Raw genomic sequence first — 26,244 nt, 5'->3', positions numbered from 1 at the left:
CAGGGAACTTCTCAACAGACTCCTCCCGGGAACTGGTATTACAAGTGCTTGTAAGCCATCTGCTGTGGGCACTAAGAACCAAACCCAGGTTGTATGGAGACATTTTTAACGATTGGTTGTATTCAACTCAAATGTGCTAAGTCATGCAAAAATATTAAGGACTGTGTTCTGTTGTTTAGGTGATAAAAATGTAATACACGGACCATCTTTAGTCACCCATATTTAGCAGCAATAGTATTTAGAAAACCCTCCTACATATTTAGGAAACTCTTCTAAGTAGCCTAAGCAAGGTGTAGATGAGATCCAGGCTCTGATCTGAGAACTAAAGGATGCAGCCAGTGATGATATGGGGGAGAAGGAGCTAAAGCCATTCATTCCGGTGGGAACGTGATACTGGCAGAAAACTCAAGGCCTCAATGTGTATTATCTGCAAGAGAGTGGAAGGTCCCGGTGACGCCGGACATTCAGGATGATGCAGCCTAGCTTCTGGAGTCCCCCAACACCCACAGCACAGCTCTTACCTGCTGGGCCATGGCCCGGATGCGCCAGTACTCTGCCTCGGCACTCGGGGAGGAAGACGGTGCTGCCACTCGCACCTGACAGCCTTCCCCACTGAAGCCCTCCGTGCCACTGTGGAAGCAGCCTAGCAGGTCCTAGGAAGGAACAGCGGGCGTTCATAAGGTTTGTCTTGGATCAGAGTGCCAGGCCCAATCTCCAATCAGACATAGACAAGAGAACCAGCCTAGGATTTTTCTTTCCTCGTGTTCTACCGTGCAGCTGCCTCATATAAGAAAGGAAGCAGAACTCAGGCGTTCAGACCGGCCAAGGGAGAAGAAGACCATTCTGCATCCCTCCTCGTCGCATCCTACCTTCACCGGCTTCAGTGTGGCGGAGAAAGCGTCCTGAAGAGCACAGCATGCCAGTCTCCACATCTCTTCTGTGAACACGGGACCCGCCGTCACCAGGACGTACCTGCCAAAAGGCATGGCCTCAGTCCGGGACTGGTAGTGTCTTTAACGTTGAATTGTGCACAGGTTCATCCTGCAGATGCCTCGCTAGCCTTCTCCTGCCTTCTACCCCTCTGGTATTTCCTTGTCGAGATACTAATAACTACCCCTTTAATTTAGAAATATCAATGGATTTCCATTGCAAGCCGACCACCTTAGGCTCAATAGGCAAGCACTTTCCCATTCTGACCCCATTTGTTACCACTCCTCTACAAATCATAGCTATGAAAAACAAGACGCAAACTCTTCTTGTCACTTACTCTTACCTCCCTGTGCCTGGTCCCTTGCTCTCCCAACTAGTGTTATCACCTAGTGAAGACTTAACTGTGGCGATTGAAATGAAACGTTCCAGGAAGTCTCTGGCTTTGAGTACACAGTCCCCAGTTAGTGGCTGTTTGGGAAGGATCAAGATGTGTGGCCTTGTTGGAGGGGGTGTGGCACTAGGGGGAGGACTTCTTTAAGGTTTCGAAAGCTTTTGACCATCCTAAGTGCTGTGCTCTGCTCTCTGCCTGCAGTTTGAGTCCTGAGCTCTCAGCAGTTCCTACTGACAGGCCCTTGCTCCACCATCACAGATACTAACCCTGTAGAACTGAGAGCCCAATTAATTGATTCCTTTGGTAAAGTTGCCTTCAACTTATAAAAGGTGTTTTTATTTGTAGCAATAGGAAATTAATGAAGAAAATCACTTTGGAGTAGGAACCAAGTGCCACCATTGTTACCATCCTGTTCCCCACACCCCTTATTCTTTCTGCGTATTTATAATTAACCCCCTCTGTAGGTGTCAGTGTTATCAGTTTTCAGTGACTCTCTTTCTTGGTTGTTATTATTTTCCTTTGAGAACTGGCCTTGCTGCACAGCCTAGAGTGACTTTGAACTCAGACTCTCTTTAATTTCCCTCCTGAGTTCTGGGATTACAGATGTGTACCTGGCAGTTCTGTCGTCATTCCCAGTTTCTTGACACTAAAGGGACGGGAGGGTGTAGCTACCTAGTAACATTTTCGCAAGAACTTTATGTCCTCATCGTACACGGGAACAATATTCTGGACTCCCAAATGGGGCTTGTTAGGAGTAGGGTGTTAGAGCGAGATCCTAAGACTTAAGAGGATCCCGCAAAGGGGTACACAGAACACAGGAACAGATTGAAGCAATCTACCTGGTGAGGAAGAGTTGGCAGTGGGCACTAAATCTCAGGTTCCACCCATCTTTAATTCTCACCCTCCTCCTTTCCCTCCAGGCAAACCATCCCCCTTTCTCCTTCTACACTGAGCACATGATGAATGAACACCGAAGAAGGGATACTAATTATAAATTATTTCTGAAAGGCAATCCAAAAGAGAGTCACTACCATAAAAGACAATTCCTTGGGATTCTATGATAAGACCCCACCCTTGTAGAGAGCCAAGGGACCCTTTCCTCACCTGATGCAGGAACAGCCCACTCTGGAGATGGTTTCTGTGGGCTTGGCCACACATACTACCAGCAGCTCAAAGAGGTCCTTCAGCATGGTGTTGATCATACTCTCGTACCTAATGTCTGCAGGAAGAAGGAAAAAGACTCTTAGAACTCGGGTGTAAAGGGAGAGAATGAAATGGCCATCTCTGGTAAAAGAGGAAAGTCTGAGACAGAAAAAGATATACATTTGGGGAGAAGAATAAAGAATGGTGCATACCTTCCCTTATACCTGGTCAAAACAGACAAAATAGAGCAAAGCAATGTCGTTCTTGGAGTCCTTTTATCTGATTTTGACATTTATCTCATTTATAGACAAAAGCAAGATGAGACATGTGGGTTCACTTGCATGTGTCAAAGTCTAGCATATAATTAATCTACTCAAACAAGACAGAAAATGGGAACATACGACCCGAAAACGAGTTGCTGAAAAAAAAATGCATCTAGAGAGGAAAATTCAAATATACTTTCCCAGGTGATGAAAACCGAATTACATTTAAGTGCTCCTGGGAAACAAAACGATCCCGTCACAGCTTCGTGATTTCTGAACCTTGTCAATCTGCCTTTCATCTGCCCATCATTTGCAGACTGAAGGAAACAGGGATCCCCAAAGCCTGTCCAATTGTCACCTCAAGGAATGTGCTTTTCCTAGGGTCCTTGTGATGCCACAGATGCAATGTTCAGTGGTATCTTCCACTCAAAAATGTCAACCCCCTACGTGAGGATACCTCTCCCTCCTCTATCTGCTGTGGAAATTCTTCCCTCTTTGTGAAGCATTTTTATTTTGCAGGACAAACGATCCTCACTGAATTTAGTTCAGATGCTATTTCTTACTCTTGCTGTAAACTCCTTGGGGCCAACACTCTGCTTGGTCTCTTGTCTTTCTCAGCAAGGAGGCCTCTTTAGGCTTCCACGTATTTCCCCCTTCTGTTTAGAAGCTATGTTTCTCCTTCCTCCCAGACCTCCCAGACCTCCCAAAGCAGCTGGTGAGCAAGAATCTCACTTCACAGAGGTCCTTGCTTAGGTCGCCAGGCTGCTGTCCTGCCTGCCCACAGGCATTAAGAAACTTCCCTATTTCTTTCTTTTTTTTTTTTTTTTTTTTTTTTTTTTCTATTTTTTTCAGAGCTGGGGACCGAACCCAGGGCCTTGCGTTTGCTAGGCAAGCGCTCTACCACTGAGCTAAGTCTCCAACCCTCCCTATTTCTTTTATTTGCTTTCTTTATACGAGGAACCACAAACAACAAGATATCCCACCTCTGCATACCCTAGCTAGGAAGGATTTTAAAAGCTGTGCACTTGAATACCCTTTTCTTCTTCTTATGCACAGCTATTAGGCGTCCTGTCTTCAGCGAAGGCATGTGCACCAGGCTTCCCCTTCCTCTGAGACAGCGATGCTGCCGGAGAAGCAATGCCCACAAGGGCTCGGGCTCTATAGCTACCTGAGTGTAGAAAACTCTGGATGTGCTCCACCACCAGCTCACAGGACAGACCAATGGCGTGCTTGAAGTTAGCGGATGCCACGTCCCAGTAGGAATGGTCCTTGTGGCTACGGCGGAGCCAAAGAGACATCACGGGAAGGAGAAGGTGAACGACTGCATAGATTCCAAACCCTGGGCCTGGAAAGGAAGGGCAGGGTCAGAATTGTGATTTCAAGGGGCGCAGGGGTTTCTTGCCATGACTGTATCAAAGATCTCTTTCAAAGAAAAAAAAAACCAACAAAACAAAACCTCCCCATTCTCAGATAAAGTGTGGGAAGAATTGACAGCTCACTGGGTGGCAATAATGGGCATTTTTTCCTCTTTGCATGATTTTAGCTCGTGCAGGTATATGAATACACATAAATTCAAATATGGCAAAGCTAAAATGTCACTTGATCTTAGTAGTCCTCAAATAAAAACATACTAACACATATGTGTATTTAGGAAGGAATGTCAAAATATATATACTTATATGGAACATCAAGGTATATAGTTTTATTTATAATAGTCTGAGTCTCACTCTGTCGTCCAGACAGGCTTTGAACTCTTGGACTTGAGTTTTCCTGGCAGAGCCACTTGGATAATAGCTTTGTGATTTCAGGCATTTTCTACTGCAGTATCTTGAGCTTTAAAGTCTACTTTTTTTTTTTTTAAAGATTTATTTATTATAAGTGAGTACTCTGTAGCTGTCTTCAGACACACCAGAAGAGGGCATCGTACAGATGGTTGTGAGCCACCATGTGGTTGCTGGGATTTGAACTCAGGACCTCTGGAAGAGCAGTCCGTGCTCTTAACCGCTGAGCCATTTCTCCAGCCCCTAAAGTCTACTTTTTGATTACTATGAAGAACAGAGTTCCTAAAAAATCTAAAAAATCTAAACAGTCCTTAATTTCACTGATATACTATTTTCCATTAATTCATAGGTAAAATTTATCAGTCAATTTCAGTGCTGATGAACATTTAAGACGTGAGATGTCTTTTTATTCTGTAGGCAATGCTATAAAGATTATCTTTGTGCTGCCTTAAAGAAATATTAGTAGATTTTTCACAAATTGATTTTAAAAGCAAGGTACAAATAGGGTGGGCTGGCACATGCTTAAATCTCCTAGCACTTGGGGGTCAAGATTAATGGTTTCAGGCCAATGTGAGCTACACAGTAAGATCCAATCAGAAAAAAAAAAAGATATCAAAGATAACATGAAAATTACATAATATACAGAAGCAAAACGTACATATAGATATAATTCCATTTTAGCATATTTCCTTAAAGCACTTCTTGAGCGTACATGTGTGAATGCGTATTTATAAATGCACACAATTTCACATAGCTGATTCCACATTTAAAATAACGCCTTATAAATGGCATAATGTTATTATTGCTTTCCATTTAGTGTTCAAAATTTTTATTTTAGTATTCAAGAGACTTCAACATATATGTGAGGAGGGGTGTTGTTTCCCTAATTAGTTCTTGACTGTGTCAATAAAAAAAAGGTGGAAGCCAATTGCTGGGTGGAAGGAAAAAGGTGGGACTTCTGTGTCCCAGGAGGAAGAGGAGGGACACAGGAAAAAGGAGGCTTTCGGATCAGGCTTTGGAGTGCGTCGGAAGCTGCAGGCATGGAGGTCTTGGGGCACCTAGAGTTTTGTGGCCTCCGCTTTGGGCGCAGGCAAAGGAAGATGGAGAGTTCTGGTTGATGAGATTAGGGCAGGAAATTCTTCGCCCAGTCATTGAGTTATCTGGCTAGTTTTAAAATAAAAAACCATCTAGTGTTTTCCATCCACAGTGCTAAGGTGAGCAGGAGAGGAAAGAGGGCAGCCAGGGCAGTTGTCGGCGGCTTGGCAAAGCTAGCCACGAGGGGCTGGGGGGCGGGGAGCAATGCCAGCTTCCGGGGGCGGGGTGTGGGAGTGGGGGGAAGGAACAGCTGTTGGCGAAGGTGAGTGAGATCGGCTTATCGGAGCCTAGCTGGGAGTGTGGGCAGAGCTCCCGAGCAGGCGGAAGCCATGTTTTATAAAATTACACGCAACACAAAAGAAAAGAAATACTTTTTTTTTTTTACATTAAACACTATTCAGATGTATCATATGGTAATTAATATGAAAATTGAAAATGGTACTTACACATGAGAGATTTTAGATGTCGTGGTGCACAACTTTGTTTAGTGGAACACTCTTAAGTTTTAAACATCTGAGACTAGCTACAACCTTTGCAATGAATGTTAAGCAGGCGTCAATAATCGAGTCTTCAAAAATGATGACTAGACATCTCACCGTGGGATTAATAGGTAGCTTCATTAAGGTTCTAATTCTAAAATCTCAGGCTGGGAGAAGATGGCTTAGCCATTGAAAAGTACTGGCTGCTCTTAACTGAACCTAGTCTAGAGAACCAGAATTCCATTCTCATCCCCTGCATAGTAGCTCAGTTGTCTGTGACTCCAGTTTCAGGGGAGCTGATGCCCTCTTCTGGCCTCTCCAAGTACTACATGCATGTGGTGCACAGACATTTATACAGGCAGGGCACCCACCCATAACACAACCTCACATTAATTAACCTTACATTAATAAAAACACCTTACATTTCTATAAAAAGTTTCTTTGGCTGAGGAAACTGAAATGAATAATATATATGCTAAGTTTTTAAAACTCAGAACAAGAGATGCATTTCGAGGGCCTCTTTGCTACCCAGAGGATCATCCTAGACAGTAGGTATCTTTTTCCAATTCCAATCACCATGACAAGAGGCTGCTTAGTATGGGGGGGATCTGTTGAGTTCTCCTACTGGGTTTGCAAAGGCCGTAAGATCTGGACAAGAAAGGAGGCTGTAATCTTAAAAAATAGCTATGTGCCTAACAGCCCCTCCTCCAATAAAAACAGATATAGACATTTACCAGGTGTCTTGGTGACGTCTCTCAACAGTTCAAAGAGCAGATCTAAGGTGGGAGGTTGGTGTTGTCGGGGACAGATGGACACAGCTGCTGTTAGCTGCTCCAACAGGATGATCCAGACGTCTATCAGACCTGGAAAACAGAACGCAGACCTCTCAGAAATCCAGCTTCGCATCAGGAAGAATAATACTTGCAAGATGCCGGCAAACTGCATGTGTGAATGGCAAGGGGTCTTGGGATGCTATCAATCAGATCTTTAACTCTAGGTGCCTACAAGCAGGCCAAGATCAACTAATATGGTCTCAAAAAGTCAAAGGAAAACACAGGACTCTAATTCTTCCCTAACTCCACCCTTTAAAAATGGCAATAGGGTGTGTAAATTCTATACTGCAATGATCATCAGGCTTCTTGGGAACTAATCAGCGAACAATACAAATAGAAAATTGTCCATTTAGCTTTATTTCTGTCTATCCTCTTATTTTTCTTTGGAGACAGGATCTCACAGGGCCTATGCTAGCCTTGAACTTACTAGTTAGCCAATGATGACCTGGAAATTCTCATTGGAAGTCTCCACCTCACATATGTGCACCTAATACACGCATACATAAAGAGTATTAAGAACTGACATATTCTCATATTATCATGGGTTTTCTAATATACATAATTTCCAGCCCAGTAAAAAGTACAAAATATAAACCACAAGCACACAGACTATTCAAAGCTAGACAAGGTAGATGCCAGGCACTTGTTACACACTGTAATATTTATGTGGTGCTAGAGATCAAACCCAGGGCATCATGCATGTGAGGTAAGCACTCTTCCAAATAAATACATCCCTAGCCTCCTGGCCTGTTATTTTAAAATAACAGAATTAGCTACTTCCGTTGTTTTCTTTGTAACTATAGTGGCATTAATTACATGCATCATGCAGTGTAGCCCTCAGTACCATTTTCACAATTGCTGTCCTCTCACACAGACTCTGCAACTAGTCTTCCACCGTCCCTAACTCCAGCTTACCTCCTAACCCCTGCCAAGCTGCTTTGTTTACCGTGGCAGGGGTAAGGTGATCCATCTCTGTTTTTGCCACATTGATATGTTTGCCACTTCTGGCTTAAATCCCTGGAGGAAGGGTGACTTCGGAAAGGGCCATGTGACCTGTCTTTCTATGTGCAACAAGCCATATGGATGACTTGATAAGGGATATTGTTATGCATAAGGATGGGGAACAGCCTTGATCACTAGAGTCTGGTAATTAGGGCCGTGGTGAGCATGAAGAATAGATATGTTGAGTAATCCTCAGCTTCCAGTAGCTTCTATACCCTTCTCTACTACATAAGTCTTTGAAACAACTCTAGAACTCATGACCTTGGCCCACATCTCCATGTCCTCGTCACTCTCTACACGAGGTTTTGAGCATTGCCTGTGAGTCTGGGAGTGTGTTGTGCTATGCACACTTCTTCGTTCTCCACTCTCTTGTCCCCTTATGTGTATAATGTTCCTAAGACTTACACATTTCTCTGATTTATCAGACTTTGGATTAAAAGACTTTCTGGATCTAGTCAAAGAGCCCAATGAGGACAAGGGCAGAGGGCAGCGGGGCGCTCTCCACACTTTAACCTTAGAACACATTTACCGAAACATTCGTAGATTTAATGCAATGTTTTGGGCTTTGGCTTGGATTAATATGAAGAGAGGAAGAAGAAAAACACACATGAGCAGTTAGCTGTACACTGGTAATAGCTGACAGAAGGAGATACCATTGTGTCTGACTCTCTATATTCTCTGTATGTTTCTGCTTTTATATATTTTATCTAGATTTGTAAGTGCTGGCATTTTCCATTGGGTGGGGGGAAGAAACATGGGCCTTGAAAATCCATGGTGATGTCTGAGAATTTATCATTCTGAGAAGTGATTAGGTATACATATGTGTAGAGATGCGCCGTGTAGCCATGTTCGCACATGTAGAAGCTAGACATTATCTGTCTTTCTCTATCAACCTCCATCTAATGAGAACGTGTCTTTGACTGAACCTGGAGCTCACCATTTGGGCTACACTGGTTGGCTAGTGGGCCCCTGGGATTTCCCTGTCTCTGTATCACTAGCTTCTGCTGCGGTTGTATACCATACAACTACTACACTACTAAGCATGTTTATTTTCCTTCTTTCTCTGTCCCTTTAGTACAAGTCAAAATCCAAAAACTATTATAGATGACAACATTAGCTTCTGCTCATAATCACATTGGTTAAAGTTTTCAATGTTAAATCGAACTCATCCTTTTTCATAATTTGATTTAGGGAAGTTTCACCATTTAAGATGATCTATTGAATACTGTAAACTTCTAACCACCCCTTGAACCGAAAGACAAAAAAATAAAAGCATCCTCCAAGAGTGTCGGAAACAGTCTGTGCTTGGAAATAGGCCTATTTCTGAGTCTGCTTTATATTTGTAGACGTGAACAGGACAAGGTCTTCTGAGACGACAGGCCACAGGTGAACAGGAACCAGTTCACCAGGAAAATCACTTGGTCTTAGTAGATTGTAGTCTGGTTCACACAGGAGATTTCATGGAACCTATTTTGAAACAAATGTCTTAAAAGTATTCTTTCCCTAAGCCTATTAGCCTCACTTATTGCAAATATAGTCTCTCTTCAGCAATGGTTTAATTTCCCCTGGGTCTCTAGTCAGATAGTCTTAGGGGAAGTACTTGTGTTTCCTTGAAACCAGTGAAGGCTAGTGCTAGCCCATTTAAACACCAGTGCAATTTTGTCTGACTTTGCTAAATTCAAGAGAAATCAAAACTTATTTGGTGAAATCTGTATAATTATGATGGCTTTATATAGAGGCACCCATGTAAGGAGAATGGGTTAGTGTTGATTTTAGGGAGTCCTTGGAAACTCTGGTTAAACTTATCCTTGCATAAAATTACTTTAAAAAAAAAAAAACCTAACAGAAGTGGATGACTCGTCTTATGATCTGTAAACTAACTTAATTTATGTCCTAAGAATCTGAGATCAAGAACATTAAAATAATCCTAGTTAAATCAACTAACTTACCAGTGTCGTCATCAAAATCTGACAAGACTGATTCAATTCCGTCTTCACTGCTTGCCGACTGCTCCTGAAGTCTTCGTGGCAAACTGGCAAGCCTCCCACTAAGGAATATTGGCTTTAAGGGCATTTTGTAGATCTTGGCCAATAACTAAGTAAGAAAATCACACCAAACAGTACACTTACATATCGGGGAAGTCTCAGTGTTAGGAAATAGGAAGATTATAAATCATTATTAAAGAGGACTCAAAACTAGAAGGGTTTCTAAAAACAAATAAAGGTTATTGTGATTTGCATTTAAAAAAGTAGTTGACAAGAGCATTTATATCAGGAAACAGACACAATAAAGCTCACTGGAAACATAGCAGCAGCAATTTTTCATCATCTGAGTTTTATACACTTTTATGAATTCACTAAAGTCACTGTCAATGTCAAATATTTTTGTCTATAGGGGACCCCAGAGAAGAATGGGACCCATAGACTTTGGCTTCCCCTTCTTGTGACCCACCTCCAAGGAAACAGGAGGCAAAAAGCACGTAGGAGATGGGGAGATTTGAGGTCAAGGTAAAGGAGATAAGGGCACCTCTCCTAGGGCTCAGCTAAAGATATTTGCTGGCCTTTTGTGAATACCTTCTGAGGCATGTTTGGGGCTTGGAGCTGTGAGTGGGGCCTCCCCAGTACCTGAGAACAACGTCTGAGGTAATCCAAGGCAGGCAGGCACAGGTCTGTAGATGTGGCTCCAGCTCCAGGAACGCAGTCTCCAATCTCTTTACAGTCTACCTCCCCTAGGGCAGTGTGGGAACAGGGACAAAATTACCCCCGCTTCCAGTTATACCAGAAGACCTACTCACTCAACATCTTACCCAAATATACCCACGAGGAAGTAAGGAGAAAGTTACAGCAACTCGTATCGTCCTGATAAAAATTCCTCTCTGAATTTTCTCCCTGTGAGGAATATTTGGTCCGTTCTGCTCCCATACTTCTGGTGGCTGAGAGGGTATTTTTGAAACCAGTGCACAGATTCCCTTCTCTGCTAGAGGATGTGACTTCTAAGACCTGGTGACAGAACAGTTCTACAGGCAGGCCTTGCAAGGCTGAAATGAGGTACCTTGCCTCCCTCTTTGGACTTCCTCTTCTGCCAGTCCTAGACACTAAAAGATGATAGTAAATGAATAAAAAACATATGGGGGTTGTAGACATGGAGCTATTTAATTAGACTTAGATTAGTTTATTTTCATATCCTTGTAGAGATTTATTGTAGCTTTTCTAAAGGTAAATAAATGAGAATCATAATTTCTATTCTCAGTGTCATGAATCTATTTCTATGCCTCTAATAAAATCGTCCCATAGCACTGTAATTATAGCTAATTGTCTGCCATTGTAGCAGCAAACACCCTTCCATATGAGTAAACAGACATAATTACTAGGCATTAGTTAGAATTCAGAAGCACTGAAGCATGCATCTACATAAAAGAGTTAGACAAATTCACATTTTAGATTAGGGATGGCAAACTTTTTGTTAAGGGTCAGAGAGCAAGTACTTCAGACTTCGCAGGTCATCCTATCTGGGTTATAACTTCACTTCTATTGCCGTACCACAAAGTCGAATAAAACTATTTTACAGAAAATCTGTTAGTGAGTTAGATTTGAACTGTTGGTATGCTAGTTTCTGGTTTACAGTCATATGCCTTACAGCTAAAAACAGAGGCCGGGGTTAATTCATGCTGAGAAAGGCAGGTGGAAATTAGCAATAGTGTCATTACCTACCTTCTTGATTGTAGCGTGTGTTACTTTTTTATGCTGTATACCAAGTCTATATAAATAGGCTTTCTGGAACCAAGTAGTACCCAGGAGGCATGGCTATATGGAGGGTTCTGTCTTTCCTACTGAACCCCAAGACTTACGCCTTGACTCTCTACTTCACAAATCACAGATAAAAATAGAATCTCTCTTTTTCAAAGTACCCTCGATGTGCACATTAATAATTTAGCATCTCTACATTCAGTCCCTAAACTTTTCTCTAAGATAAAGTCTCAGATTTCCAACATGCTGTAAGATACCTCTGCCTAACTCTCCAAGGAAAATGTATTAGTATGTAGATAGCTACCTGCGGTCACTTCATAGGGTTACCAGACTGCCTGATATCAGTGTTATTTATTGCTATCACTGGTTTCTTTTTTAATGTTTACTGTTTATTTTTTATTTACTTTTTATTTTTATCTGTTTGAGTATTTGCCTGCACGCATGTCTGTGCACCTCTTCCATGCCTGGTGCTTGAGGAAGCCAGAAGAGGAAATTTTATCCTCTGGGACTGGAGTTAGAGATGACTGTGAGCTGACATTTAGGTGCTAGGAATTAAACCCAGGTCATCTGAAAGAGCAACCAGCATCCTTAATTGCCGAGCTCTCCGGGCTTTATGATTAGTCTTTGTCAGTCTAATAAAAATCTACTTTATAGATTAATTGTTGGTGTGTATGTATGTATAGGAAAAAATAGAGACCACACAGGTTTGGTACTGTCAGTAGCATTAAGAATCTACTGGGTCTGAGAAAGGATCCTTGTGGGTGAAGATGGCGAATGTATGTTGTAACAGAACAGGGTAAGGATTGTTTATAGCTCAGACCAAGAGCAAGCACATCCTTCATTTTGCTCTCACTCTTATACCAAGAATAAGGGAGGCACAAGTCTAAACACTCCTTTGTGTCCAATTTTCTTTCACAAAAGAGTGATCAATGTATCAATTATTTATTGGGATGCTAATAGAACATCAACCTTCTATTTTCTTATTTCCAAGGTTCTCTGACTCCACATCCAGGAGCTCTCTGGTTAAGCCTCTGAGATGTGTAAATGCCTTCTAAACATGTGGTTAAGCCCCTGCTCCTTCCCTCAGTCTCACCCAGATGAATCTGTGCTCTGTAAAACCGAGCTTCAGTAGGTCATGCTGCATACAAGATTTTACAGTATTAAGTATTCCTAACTTAAGCATAGAATCACCTATATACCTGCTAAATATACTTTCTATACACCAGGACTTTAAGAAGGAGGATGCTGACTAACCCAAAACTCACATTACAATTAAGAAGGCCAGAGGAGGCATTCTTAGTTTTACTTTCCAACTGCTAAGTGGACATTGAAGGGAATGGCTTCCAACACAAGGTCAAATACTGAAATATTCTAAGATTGAAAAGGAAGTTAGCATAAGATATAGGTTGAGAATATATTACATAAGGTATTTTATAGATAAAGTGAAAAAAAAATCAAGCCCAAATACAGCAAGTCTCTGACACCATGCGTTCATATCTTAGTATATTTGCTTGTTTTTAGGATCCTGTTGTCAGATTCTTTTATTGCTAAATGAATGAAATCCAAGTTTTTAAGAAGAAAGCTTTGTTCCTTTAATAATACTAAGGCTGCCCTGTTACTAAGACTTGCTCATCGTAGGACAAACTAATAACTAGCAAGTGATCTTCCTGAAATGACTTCACTTTAGATTAGTTTTTACAATGAAGCTCCAATGGGCAAGGCCAGAAAAAAATCATTTTAGGAAATATTCCTGATATTAATACGCATTTCCTGTTGTTAAAACATATATGACAATCACCAAGTATTAGCTCACCACTTTTCAGCAGATCTCTGCAGATCTATGAAGATGTACGGTCTTGTAGTGACACTATATAGATGACTTCTTAATTCTTAATGAAGATCCTTTAAAAATTCCTCAAATTATATCAGTGATTATTAAGCTCTTTTATAGTGGGACTGCTATTAGATTATTTTCTGATAGTAAAAACTGCAGTGAGAACTCTGCCAGTCTCCCATGTGTCACCAGTTAATTGCTTCTAGACAGGAACCAGACTTTCTATTACTCAGAGCACATTACAAGAGGTTGTAAAACCATTAACCAAAGGTCATAAACATGGAACTAATGATTTACTTTAGGACAGAAGATAAAATATTGACTGGGTTTATCTATACAAAAGCTCGCTAATAACTTAGTTATGGTTTTAAACTTTCATTGAACCTGTGGAGCTATGACAGGTGATAGATGTTTAGCCATAATAATGCCTAATGGATATGCATGCAAACATTCTGTTTCAATTTATGATTTGATTTTATGTGTGAATTTGTGATGATCTTTTTACCATGTGATCATGTGTTCTGAAAGATTCATAGGGGCTGAGGGCAAAGAGAAGAGTTAGATGAGCTGAGGAGAACTTTTTAGACAGTATACTTTTTAGACAGAACTGAACTCAAGAAGATCTTAGAAGTGAAGGGGTAGCATTGGGAGAAAAGGCATTGAGAGTAAGAACATTCTTGTGACATCAGAGCAGGAGGAGAGAGCAAGATTAGAAGGAGAATGCAGAGTGGAGTAACTTAGAGACTATAGATTACATAAGAAATTAAGAGAGCAATGTACAGAATGCAGAGGGAAAGAAGAAAAAGAAGAAGCCGTAGAAAGCATAAGGAGCAGGCAGGCTTCTCCTTACCATGGAACAGAACAGGTTCTTTCTTAACAACAAGGCAGGCTTAGTCTTTTTTTTCTCCCATCTTTATTAACTTGAGTATTTCTTATTTACATTTCGATTGTTATTCCACTTCCCGGTTTACCGGCCAACATCCCCCTAACCCCTCCCCCTCCCCTTCTATATGGGTGTTCCCTGACCCATCCTCCCCCTCATTACTGTTCACAATCACGTTCACTGGGGGTTCAGTCTTGGCAGGACCAAGGGCTTCCCCTTCCACTGGTGCTCTTACTAGGCTATTCACTGCTACCTATGAGGTTGGAGTCTAGGATCAGTCCATGTATAGTCTTTGGGTAGTGGCTTAGTCCCTGAAGCTCTGGTTGGTTGGCATTGTTGTTCATATGGGGTCTCAAGCCCCTTCAAGCTCTTCCAGTCCTTTTCTGATTCCTTCAACTGGGGTCCCGTTCTCAGTTCAGTGGTTTGCTGCTGCTGGCATTCGCCTATGTATTTGCTGTATTCTGGCTGTGTCTCTCAGGAGAGAACTATATCCGATTCCTGTCGGCCTGCACTTCTTTGCTTCATCCATCTTATCTAATTGGGTGGCTGTATATGTATGGGCCACATGTGGGGCAGGCTCTGAATGGGTGTTCCTTCTGTGTCTGTTTTAATCTTTGCCTCTCTATTCCCTGCCAAGGGTATTCTTCTTCCCCTTTTAAAGAAGGAGTGAAGCATTCGCATTTTGATCATCCGTCTTGAGTTTCATGCGTTCTGTGCATCTAGGGGAAATTCGAGCATTTGGGCTAATAGCCACTTAGCAATGAGTGCATACCATGTGTGTTTTTCTGTGATTTGGGTTACCTCACTCAGGATTATATTTTTCCAGTTCCATCCATTTGCTTATGAATTTCATAAAGTCATTGTTTTTGATAGCTGGGTAGTATTCCATTGCATAGATGTACCACATTTTCTGTATAAATAAGGCTCCTATGAATATATTGTTGGGGTATCTTTTGGGTATATGCCCAAAAGAGGTATAGCTGGATCCTCAGGTAGTTCAATGTCCAATTTTCTGAGGAACCTCCAGACTGATTTCCAGAATGCTTATACCAGTCTGCAATCCCACCAACAATGGAGGAGTGTTCCTCTTTCTCCACATTCTCGCCAGCATCTGTTGTTGCCTGAGATTTTTTATCTTAGCCATTCTCACTGGTGTGAGGTGAAATCTCAGGGTTGTTTTGATTTGCATTTCCTTATGACTAACGATGTTGAACATTTCTTTAGGTGTTTCTCAGCCATTCGGCATTCCTCAGCTGTGAATTCTTTGTTTAGCTCTGAACCCCATTTTTTTAATAGGGTTATTTGTCTCCCTTCAGTCTAACTTCGGGAGTTCTTGTATATTTTGAATATAATCCCTCTATCAGTTGTAGGATTGGTAAAGATCTTTTCCCAATCTGTTCGTTGTCATTTTGTCCTAACCACAGTGTCCTTTGCCTTACAGAAGCTTTGCAGTTTTATGAGATCCCATTTGTCGATTTTTGATCTTAGAGCATAAGCCATTGGTATTTTGTTCAGGAAATTTTCTCCAGTGCCCATGTGTTCGAGATTCTTCCCCACTTTTTCTTCTATTAGTTTGAGTGTATCTGGTTTGATGTGGAGGTCCTTGATCCACTTGGACTTAAGCTTTGTACAGGGTGATAAGCATGGATTGATCCGCATTCTTCTACATGCTGACCTCCAGTTGAACCAGCACCATTTGCTATCTTTTTTCCATTGGATGGTTTTGGCTCCTTTGTCAAAAATCAAGTGACCATAGTTGTGTGGGTTCATTTCTGGGTCTTCAATTCTATTCCACTGGTGTATCTGTCTGTTTCTGTACCAATACCATGCAGTTTTTTATCACTATTGCTCTGTAATACTGCTTGAGTTCAGGGATTGTGATTCCCCCAGAAGTCCTTTTATTGTTGAGGATAGTTTTAGCTATCCTGGGTTTTTTGATGAATTTGCAAATTGTTCTATCTAACTCTTTGAAGAATTGGATTGGTATTTTGATGGGGATTGCATTGAATCTATAGACCGCTTTTGGTAAAATGGCCATTTTTACTCTATTAATCCTGCCAATCCATGAGCATGGGTGATCTTTCCATCTTCTGAGGTCTTCTTCAATTTCTTTCTTCAGAGGCTTGAAGTTCTTATTGTACAGATCTTTCACTTGCTTGGTTAAAGTCACACCGAGGTATTTTATATTATTTGGGACTATTATGAAGGGTGTTGTTTCCCTAATTTCTTTCTTGGCTTGTTTCTCTTTTGTGTAGAGGAAGGCTATTAGAGAAACAAAGCTTTCTTCTTACAAAATTGGGTTTAATTCATTTAGCATTAAAAGGGTAGAAGCTTTTTCTTTCTCCATGCAATAAAGATTGGAATTCATTTTTCATCCAGAATGAGTGAGTTCTTTCTGCACCATTGCTTGGTCTTTTGCTCCATATGCATATGTATGTGTGTAAGTTTGTAATTGTGAGAATGTATGCATATGTGTGTATAAGAATGTAATTGTGAGAATGTATGCAAGCTGAACCTAAGTGGTTTGAATAGAAAAGTATAAATATGCATTAGTGAGTCTGTATATGAACTTATGTGAGTTTTTTTGCATATTGGCTTATATAAAAGTTTTTCCTTTTGCAGGTGTTATTCCCTTCTCCTCGTTCAATAGTTTATTGCTCCAAACTTCCCCCTAGCCTGACAAGTGAGAGGTATCTGGACAAGAGGGAAATGGCTCTAGAAATTAATCCTTTACTTTATCTCCTGCTATTTTAGGATGAGGTGCTAAGTGCCAGAGACTGCAGTTCCTAGTCTCAGAGGAGCACAGCTACAGTAGCATAGTAACTTAGATTTAGATAAGTAATATTTTTATTATTATACAGCAACCCTAAATATCTCATAAGACAAATGCTTACCCTCCCCTGATGCTCTTCCCCCTCCACTGCCTCAAGAAGAACCAACAAGAAAGAAGACTGGGACTGGCCCCCAAGTACCCTGTTCTCCAGGGACATCCCTACAGAACAATTGTAGAAAGGGTCTACAATGACCTGAATTATTAAAGGAGGTTTCCACTTACCCAGCCCCTTGACAAACTTCATAAGGCACATGATGTAACTAGTAGCTGCATTGGCAAAGACCTGGATGTTGTCAGTATTGAGAAAAGCTTCAAATACATCGAATACAGGAGCCTGGCCTTTTCCTGAGGGAGGAAGATAATAGAATCTTAATAAAGAGAACTTTCTAACCATTCAGAGTGCTAATGCTCTCAGTGCTTCCCAATGAGTCTTAGAAAATATTCATTAGAAAAAATTTCTGGGGGTTGGAGTGATGGCTCAGTGGTTAAGAGCACTGGCTGCTTTTCTAGAGGTCGAGAGTTCAATTCCCAGCCACCACCACATTGTGGGTCACAACCCTCTGTAATGAGATCTGCTGCCTGCTTCCGGCATGTAGGTGTACTCATATAAATAGAGCACTCATATACATAAAAGAAATAAATACGTTAAAAAAGAAACGTTTTTGGATCTTTTGGCTGAATAGATAGTATGTCTTACTGCTTCACCTACATGGGAGTGGTAGGAAGGCTAGGATGAAAGTTGGGTGGATAATGAGGGTAGGGCTATAGGAACATAAGCCCAGAATAACGTGTAGGTCAACAGTACAGTAAACACAGGATTGCAAAAATAGTGGAACATCCATAGACAAGGGAAGGACCATTCAGACAAGTCTCAGATGAAATACATGTATTTATTAATTCCTGTGCAGAAGTCATAGGAATGAGTCTGCTTGTCTTAGGAAATCCTGCTTGCAAGGTTGTCAGTCAAGTGGCTCCAGACTGGTGTTTAGGAACTTGATTCTCAGAATATTCCTGGGCAAGTACCTTATAAGGTGGTTCACTGTTCTAGACTGTGCAAACAATTTGGTTTGTACTGAATATTCTGGATGTGGAACATGCCAGGTACAATGTATCTAAGTGACCTGTCTTCAATTGGGTCTTTAACTGGCTTCATGTTCTGACACTTCCAGACATTCTGTATGATGTTCCATGGGGAGCAAGAGTGTAAGGAAAGCTGTAGCATTCTTCCAGACTTTGTTTTCTTACCTTAAAACCAGGCTGTGCCCACATTATACTACCACAGTGAATCTTAGTCATAAGCCGTGGGATAAACCTAAGCCATGTAATAATTCCTATCAGAGCTGTATGCTCTGTCCACAAGTGTTTCCTCTGGGTTTCTGAATGTCAGGGTGGATCACTGAAACAATATCCTTGGACACTGGGAATGCCAATTTATTTCTAGGTAGATCCAATACCCTTAATTCTGATTCCCCTGTATTATACTTTCCAGTTTTCTCACTTAAAAATAGATTCAGGCTTAGTGTACATTTTCCAAAATGCTGGGGACCAGATGTGTTTCCAAATTTGGAGCTCTTCAGAGTTTGAAATATTCGCTTAGACTTTACTGAGCATCTGAAATCTGAGTACTATGAAATAACAATGTCTTTTTTTAAAAAAATTTGGAGCATTTCATATTTTTGGATGATCAACTCATAACATTTTCCTGTGTGGTTTCAGAAACACACTCTACAGACCAATACAGAGTGACCAATACCATCTCAGCAAGAGTGGGGCCTAATGAGCTCAGGCCTCTGGGTCAGCTAGCCACAAGTTAACCCCAAATTCTAGCTATATGTTGTTTCCTGTTGACAAACATAGCTGACAGAATGTTTTTCCTTCTGTCCTTTTGATAACCCGAGACTTGGCATAAGAAATGAAGGTGCTATAGTAAGAATCACCCGACTGTTCTTACCCATAGAGTAGTCCCCAACCAGGTACTCCTTCACCTCTGACTTGTTCCCACTGTGCACTGTCTCCAGAGCACTGAACAGGGGTCTCCATCCCGACTGGATCTGTGCAGAGCACACCTCAACCAGCTCCCCAATGGAGGTGACCACCTGTACAGGTGAAGGAGGAGGTGATTGATTAACACAAGTGGAGCTCATGAAAAAAGTCATGTACTGCTCTCCCCACTCCCCTACTTCTGAGATAATTTTAGGGAAAGAGAAAAATCGCTGAGGAAGTTTTCACAGGATGAGCCTTCTGCATTGTAGATTCAGGAACTTTCCAGTTCATGCTCTGCAAATAATTTTACAACCTTGAGCTTCTCTTCTCTTTTCTTTCTTTTTAAAAATATTTTATGTGTGTGTTTTGCATGCATGCATGTAAGTATGCGTGTATGCATGTATGTATATATGTGCATCACATGCATGCCTGGTATACACAGAGGTGATAACAGAGATGTTGTATACAATGAACTGGAGTTATAGACAGTTGTAAACCATCATGTAAGTGTAACTGTAAGTGGTAGGAATCAAACCTGGGTCCTCTGGAAGAGCAGCCAGGGCTCTTCTTCTTTTCCTTTTAAGATTATCTTTTATTATATGATGTCTTCTTTTTTTTTTCTTTCCATTTTGTTCATTTTTGGCAATTTTGCCTTTTTATTTTGTTTGTTGTCTTTAATTTTTTATACTTTTTTCTTTTTTTATTATTATTAATGTATTTTTTCCTCTATCTTTATTAACTTGAGTATTTCTTATTTACGTTTCAACTGTTATTCCCTTTCCCGGTTTCCAGGCCAACATCCCCCTAACCCCTCCCCCTCCCCTTCTATATGGGTGTTCCCCTCCCCATCCTCCCCTATTACTGCCCTCCCCCCAACAATCACGTTCACTGGGGGTTCAGTCTTGCAAGGACCCAGGGCTTCCCCTTCCACTGGTGCTCTTACTAGGATATTCATTGCTACCTATGAGGTCAGAGTCCATGGTCAGTCCATGTACAGTCTTTGGGTAGTGGCTTAGTCCCTGGAAGCTCTGGTTGGTTGGCATTGTTGTTAATATGGGGTCTTGAGCCCCTTCAAGCTCTTCCAGTCCTTTCTCTGATTCCTTCAACGGGGGTCCCGTTCTCAGTTCAGTGGTTTGCTGCTGGCATTCACCTCTCTATTTGCCATATTCTGCAGCCAGGGCTCTTAATCACCATTTCTCCAGCCCCACGTTTATCTTTTTATTATTATATTTTAATTTTATCTTTCAGGGAATATAAGTGTTTAATTTTGATAAGGTCCGATTCATCAATTTTTCCTTTTTTTTTTTTTTTTTATTAACTTGAGTATTTCTTATATACATTTCTAGTGTTATTCCCTTTCCCGGTTTCCGGGCAAACATCCCCCTCCCCCCTCCTCTTCCTTATGGGTGTTCTCCTCCCCACCCTCCCCCCATTGCCGCCCCCCCCCCAACAGTCTAGTTCACTGGGGTTCAGTCTTAGCAGGACCAAGGCTTCCCTTCCACTGGTGCTCTTACTAGGATATTCATTGCTACCTATGAGGTTGGGCCCAGGGTCAGTCCATGTATAGTCTTTGGGTAGTGGCTTAGTCCCTGGAAGCTCTGGTTGGTTGGCATTGTTGTTCATATGGGGTCTCGAGCCCCTTCAAGCTCTTTTCTAGTCCTTTCTCTGATTCCTTCAACGGGGTCCTGCTCTCAGTTCAGTGGTTTGCTGCTGGCATCTGCCTATGTATTTGCCATATTCTGCAGCCAGGGCTCTTAATCACCATTTCTCCAGCCCCATGTTTATCTTAATTTTATCTTTCAGGGAATATAAGTGTTTAATTTTGGTAAGGTCCGATTCATCAATTTTTCTTTTTAAGGGTCGTGTTGCTGGTATTGCTTCCAAGAAACCTTTGCCTTGCCCATGTTTATAGTTCTTGTTCATGTTAAGTCATGACCAATTTTCAGTGTGAGTGTGTGTGTGTGTGTGTGTGTGTGTGTGTGTGTGTGTGTGTGTGTGTGTAGTTGGAGATGAAGGTTTAAGATCTTTTTTCTCACAAGTGTCCAAATACAACTGGCTGAAAACAGTCTTTTTCCTCCACTGAATTGTAATGGCATCATCATCACAAGTCAATAGCATTTCTTTATTAGAGTTCTTCCCTTCTACTACGAACATTTGCCAACTGTAACATCCCTACAAATACTGATTTAGCTACATACTACAAATCCAGTTATGTCCTGTTTTCTCTCAAGGCATCTTTAAACATTCCTCATTCCTTCAGTGACTTAAGGATTACTTAGAATTCTGATGTTTGATTTATAAATATCTGAACATTTTCCAAGTTGATTTATTTATTATGAACTCAATTCCACTATGGGTAGAAAATATACTTACATGTTTTTTTTAAGTTTGGTTAAACTTACAGAGACTTGTTTTATAGGTTCGAATATAAACTACTATAAAAAATGTTCCACATGCTCTTGGAAAAATGTGCATCCTGTCACTCACACTGATCCACAATGTTGCTTATTATCTGTACCTTGAGTTGATGTCTAGTTGTTCTATCAGTTGCTTTGAGAGAAGTGTTATGATATCACATTGCAATTCTTTTAAATCACAGAAAAATGTATATAGTGTAAACATCACTTTACTCCTTGTTATACAGCTCATACAGTTTAATACATTTCCCACCACTATCCATTCCCATGAGATTTTCATCTTTCTACATTAAAATTCTGTGCTCATTAAGCAATAACTTTCCATTCTTTTCAACCATGATCCTTACACTGTCTATATTTACTCTTCATTGTTTTGGTCTTCATGCATTTGTAAGGTTGCATGAGTTTAGATCTTTGTAAGGGTCAGAAGATGACAATGGGTATATTCCTTTATTGCTCTCTACCTAAGTTTTGGAAACCACTGAACCTGGAGTTTGCTGATCTGACCACGCTGGCTGGCCACTGCACCCTAAGGGTTCTTTTGTCTCCAAGTTCACCAGTGTGGGGTTTACATTATACACCATCATGCCTGCTCTTTGCATAGGTGCAGGGATCTAACTCAGGTCTTCAAGCTTAGACAGCCAGCACTGTAATGTTGGAACCATCTCCACAGTTCCAGAGACATTTTCATTGGCATGTCTTCCTAATAAACTAGACCTACTTATAATTATAAAATTCTAGTTTTAGTTTTTCTAGTAATAGCAATTTCTAGTAATAGTAATACTATTTCTAGGTACACCCGTTTCTAGTAATAGTAATACTCTTCGCTTGTCTTTCGTTTTCGACCTGACACTGATACAATTCTGCCAACTCACTCAAAGTTAAAATCTGCATAGTTCTAGTTCTTACCTGTCTTCTTGTCTCAGCTTTCTTTCCTTCCCACACCAAGAAAGTAGCTCAAACTGGCTTAGAACTGCCTGCATAGCCCATACTTTAACAACTTCCTATGTAGCCCATGCTGGCTTCACTCTTGTGGCCCCTTGCTTTGGCCTCCTAGGTCCTGGAGTAGGAGGCACAGAACAACACAGCTGGCTTTTGCTTCCATTTGACGATGTGGCTATTGTTAGAAACATTTGTGACGAAGACTTTCATGGACGCTTTTCCATTTCTCTTGGGGACATGCTGTTGCAGGAACAGCCAGGCTGTGTCCTTAACTCTGTACAGAATTCGCTTTCACATCCAGTGTCTGTCTGGTGTTAATTCCCTCTACAGCTCACCTGCAGTTACTACCCAGGCAGTGAAGCGGTACTCACTGTGGGTTCAACTTCCATTTCTGTGATGATACTGAGTTTCCGACTTGATGCTACCATGTATGAGGCTCTTTCTGTTTTCCATTCTATTTTTACCATGTTCTTTCATATTAAACACACAGTCATTTTAACATCTGTGTTTTTAAAACTTCTCTTCATGTATGTGTTATTTTCTTCAGACCAACAAGTTGGCACATTATAATTCTAGTTAATATCAACTTTATTGGCGGGGTGGGGGGAGAAGATTATTGCTTCTATATATCCTCATTTCCTCTCATTTTCTTTCTGACGCTACCCGTTTTTATATTTAAGCTTAGCTTAAGTAAAGCCAAGCTATGTATGATATCATTGGCCCAAAACCTTGGAAATGTGGTGTGATGAGCTCTGGCATCACCTGATAGTGTAGTATACCTCATTACAGCAAAACCACCCAGGGTAGAGGATGTGTGTGTGCCCAACCCTCTCTGACTGTCACTTTGAGGGTCTTTTAATGGTGTTCATTTTCTTGCCAGTATGTATTGCATTTAAATAAAATGAACACGCCATCAACATCTGAGTTGATTTCAGAGAAAGGGCCTGCTGAGCTCTTGCCCGCCACTGTGTCACCTGCGAGGTCACTGAGTTTGCTTCTTTCCATCTGTCTCCCATTAGACAGAATGACTATGGTGGATAGTGTGGTCTAGATAAGGCACAGATGAACCCAGCCAGAATCTCTAGCTCTGTTTCAGTTCTACCAATCACGAGGTGATCCTAGCCAGATTGTTCACTCTCTCTCTGTCACCAACCTAGGAAGACAGTATGCAAATCAGAAAACTGCGTCTGCCTCTGCTCTCACCAAATACCTGCTCCAGGGAGAGGCTGCAGAAGCCTATGTGGCACTGACCTGGTCTTGAACATCTTCATCACAGAGCTCAAGCTGCATGATACGCTCAAAGGGCCGGAAGAGTGCCTCGTTAAAGTGAAAGTGGGGAGGCTCGCTCCAGTCAGTGAGAACCTCGGTCAGGATATCATGGATGAAGGAAACAGCCTTCTGAGACACATGGCGTTCTTTATGGCAGGCAGCCTACAGAAGATAAGAGAGGGCCGAATGCCAACGGGAATATCAGGCAAGGAGAATATGGCTTCCGGAGGCTACCTCATTATGTGAAGGTAGAAAAAGCAATTCTGTTCACATCCAAACTTCTAAGGCATTTTAGCGTACAGATGATATACCACTGGTCAGATACAACTTCAATGCTACCTTGAGGTTTCTGGAAGAGCAAGGTTTTTATTATTTTTCATGCAGCATGAACATTTTCTTTAGCAGTACAGAGCATGTGACCATCACAACCCATCTGGGAACTCCTCATGGTCCATCCTTGGTCATCCCCCTAACATATTAAGATCATGTGTTGCCTGGGGTTGGGGATTTAGCTCAGTGGTAGAGCGCTTGCCTAGCAAGTGCAAGGCTCTGGGTTGGTCCCCAGCTCCAAAAAAAAAAAAAAAAAAAAAAAAAAAAAAAAAAAAAAAGATCATGTGTCCCCTAGTAAGATGGAGCACTTGTGATGAGTACTCAGATCGTTCCCCACAGTCTGGATCTAATGTTCTGTCTTCCACACTGGCTCTCAACTTTGACATGGAACTTGCTTTGGCTGGTGGCACAGCCGAGATCATTCCACACATAAAGAGCTGTGATAGGAAGCTCGTGCTCTCACTGTTTGGGGGAATCCTAAGAAGACCATGTGAATGAGTGGGCAAGCCTATATCGGAGTCTACGTAGAGAGAGAACGATGCCCACCCTTCCCAGTTAAAGCTACCAAGAACCAGTTTGCGCTGGCCTTTGTATCAGTGGACTATAGCATGCAAGGAAAACCATATGGGCTCAGCCAAGCTAGCTGTCTTACTTAGGGTTTCTATTTCTATGTTAAGACACTATGACCAAAGACAACTTGGAGAAAAAAGGGTTTACTCCACTTTGTATTTCCGGGTAATATCTATCAGGGAAGAAACTCGAGCAGGGAAGAAAGTACTGGAGGCAGGGACTGATGCAGAGGCCATGGAAGACTGCTGCTTACTGCCTTGCTTCTTATGGGTTGCTTGGCCTGCTTTATTAATCTTTTTAAAATTTATCTTACTTATATAAGTACACTGTAGCTGTCTTCAGACACACTAGAAGAAGGCATCAGCCTATTACAGATGGTGTGAGCCACCATGTGGTTACTGGGAATTGAACTCAGGACCTCTGGAAGAGAAATCAGTTCTCTTAATCACTGAGTCATCCCTCCAGCCCTCAGGCTGTTTTATTATATACCCAGGACCACCAGCCTAAGGTGGCACCACCCACAATGATTTGGGCCCTCCCACATCAGTTGTCAATTAAGAAAATGCTCCATAGGCTTGTGCGGAGGCCAACCTGATGGGGGCATTTTCTTAACTGAGGTTCTTTCTTCCCAAATGGATCTAACGTGGGTACAACTAGGCAGCGCAGGGGTCCAGACCAGAGTTACCAGAGCATTTTCTTCAAATTTATGATACTGAAATTATGAACTACACAAATGGCTACTGTTTGTAGCTCCTGGGCTTCAGCATAGCTAATTATAGCATAATAACTAGCTGATACAGTCCTTGGCTTTGACTAAATTGATATTTTCTACCTTTCTTCCTTACTGGTCTATCCTCAGGCTAGTAAATTAACTTCTGTGAAATGTTCTCTTGTAATCTTTACGAGGGAAGCACTACAGCACACTTATGAACAGTTATCGTTCGTAAATGTGACAATGGTGTTTCCTGTTACTTAGCTAGGGGGGCGGTTTGAATGAGAAACGATCCCCGTAGGTTCAGGTATTTACTTGGGTGACTGATCCCCGGCGCGGGGGGGGGGGGCAGTACAGCTTTGCTGGAGGAAGGGATCCTGGGGGGGTCTTCGAGGTTTTATAGCCTCTCCCCACCTCCAGCTGGCTTACTCCTGCTTTGTGTATCCCTGAAGACATTATCCTCCAAGCTTCCTGCTCCAGCTCTGCTTTCCTCTGCCTCTGTGGGCTCTTCTGGAGCTCAAGTCCAAAGAAACCCTCCCTTCTATTAAGCTGACTGAAATAGAGTGTTTTATCACAGTACCAACAGAGGCAGTCGTCATGAGCGGAGAGGTCTACCCCAAAACCGATCCTATAAACTGCTTTCCTTCAGACAGCAGAAGGGTGTTAGGATTCATTTATTTTTATGGAGAAAGCCAGGATATGCAGTTCCCCTTCTAAAGTAACTGAGTTATCAGAGAAGAGACCCAAGAACGAAAGGTGTTGCCCCAAAGCAAGGAATTGATTTGGGACTCTTTCTTTTAGCTCCGGA

At 41.6% G+C, this 26,244-nt stretch overlaps 1 protein-coding gene across 1 annotated transcript in view; it reads right to left on the bottom strand.

The window, feature by feature from the left end:
* The window catches only part of Arfgef3 (ARFGEF family member 3), a 155,527-nt gene that overhangs the window by 10,460 nt on the left and 118,823 nt on the right, over positions 1 to 26,244 (bottom strand). The window contains exons 22-31 of the mRNA XM_032894946.1: positions 23,807 to 23,986; positions 19,165 to 19,309; positions 17,436 to 17,558; positions 10,542 to 10,645; positions 9,867 to 10,011; positions 6,817 to 6,945; positions 3,896 to 4,072; positions 2,426 to 2,540; positions 870 to 972; positions 522 to 653 (exon numbers count right to left, since the gene is read on the bottom strand). Coding sequence (XP_032750837.1) covers positions 522 to 653; positions 870 to 972; positions 2,426 to 2,540; positions 3,896 to 4,072; positions 6,817 to 6,945; positions 9,867 to 10,011; positions 10,542 to 10,645; positions 17,436 to 17,558; positions 19,165 to 19,309; positions 23,807 to 23,986 — 1,353 coding nt within the window. The remainder of the gene's footprint in view (positions 1 to 521; positions 654 to 869; positions 973 to 2,425; positions 2,541 to 3,895; positions 4,073 to 6,816; positions 6,946 to 9,866; positions 10,012 to 10,541; positions 10,646 to 17,435; positions 17,559 to 19,164; positions 19,310 to 23,806; positions 23,987 to 26,244) is intronic.

The sequence above is a fragment of the Rattus rattus genome, chromosome 2 (genome assembly GCF_011064425.1).
Source record: "Rattus rattus isolate New Zealand chromosome 2, Rrattus_CSIRO_v1, whole genome shotgun sequence".
NCBI lineage: Eukaryota > Metazoa > Chordata > Mammalia > Rodentia > Muridae > Rattus > Rattus rattus.
The sequence above is the reverse complement of the archived record's forward strand: the minus strand, read 5'-3'. Positions and strand labels throughout refer to the sequence as shown.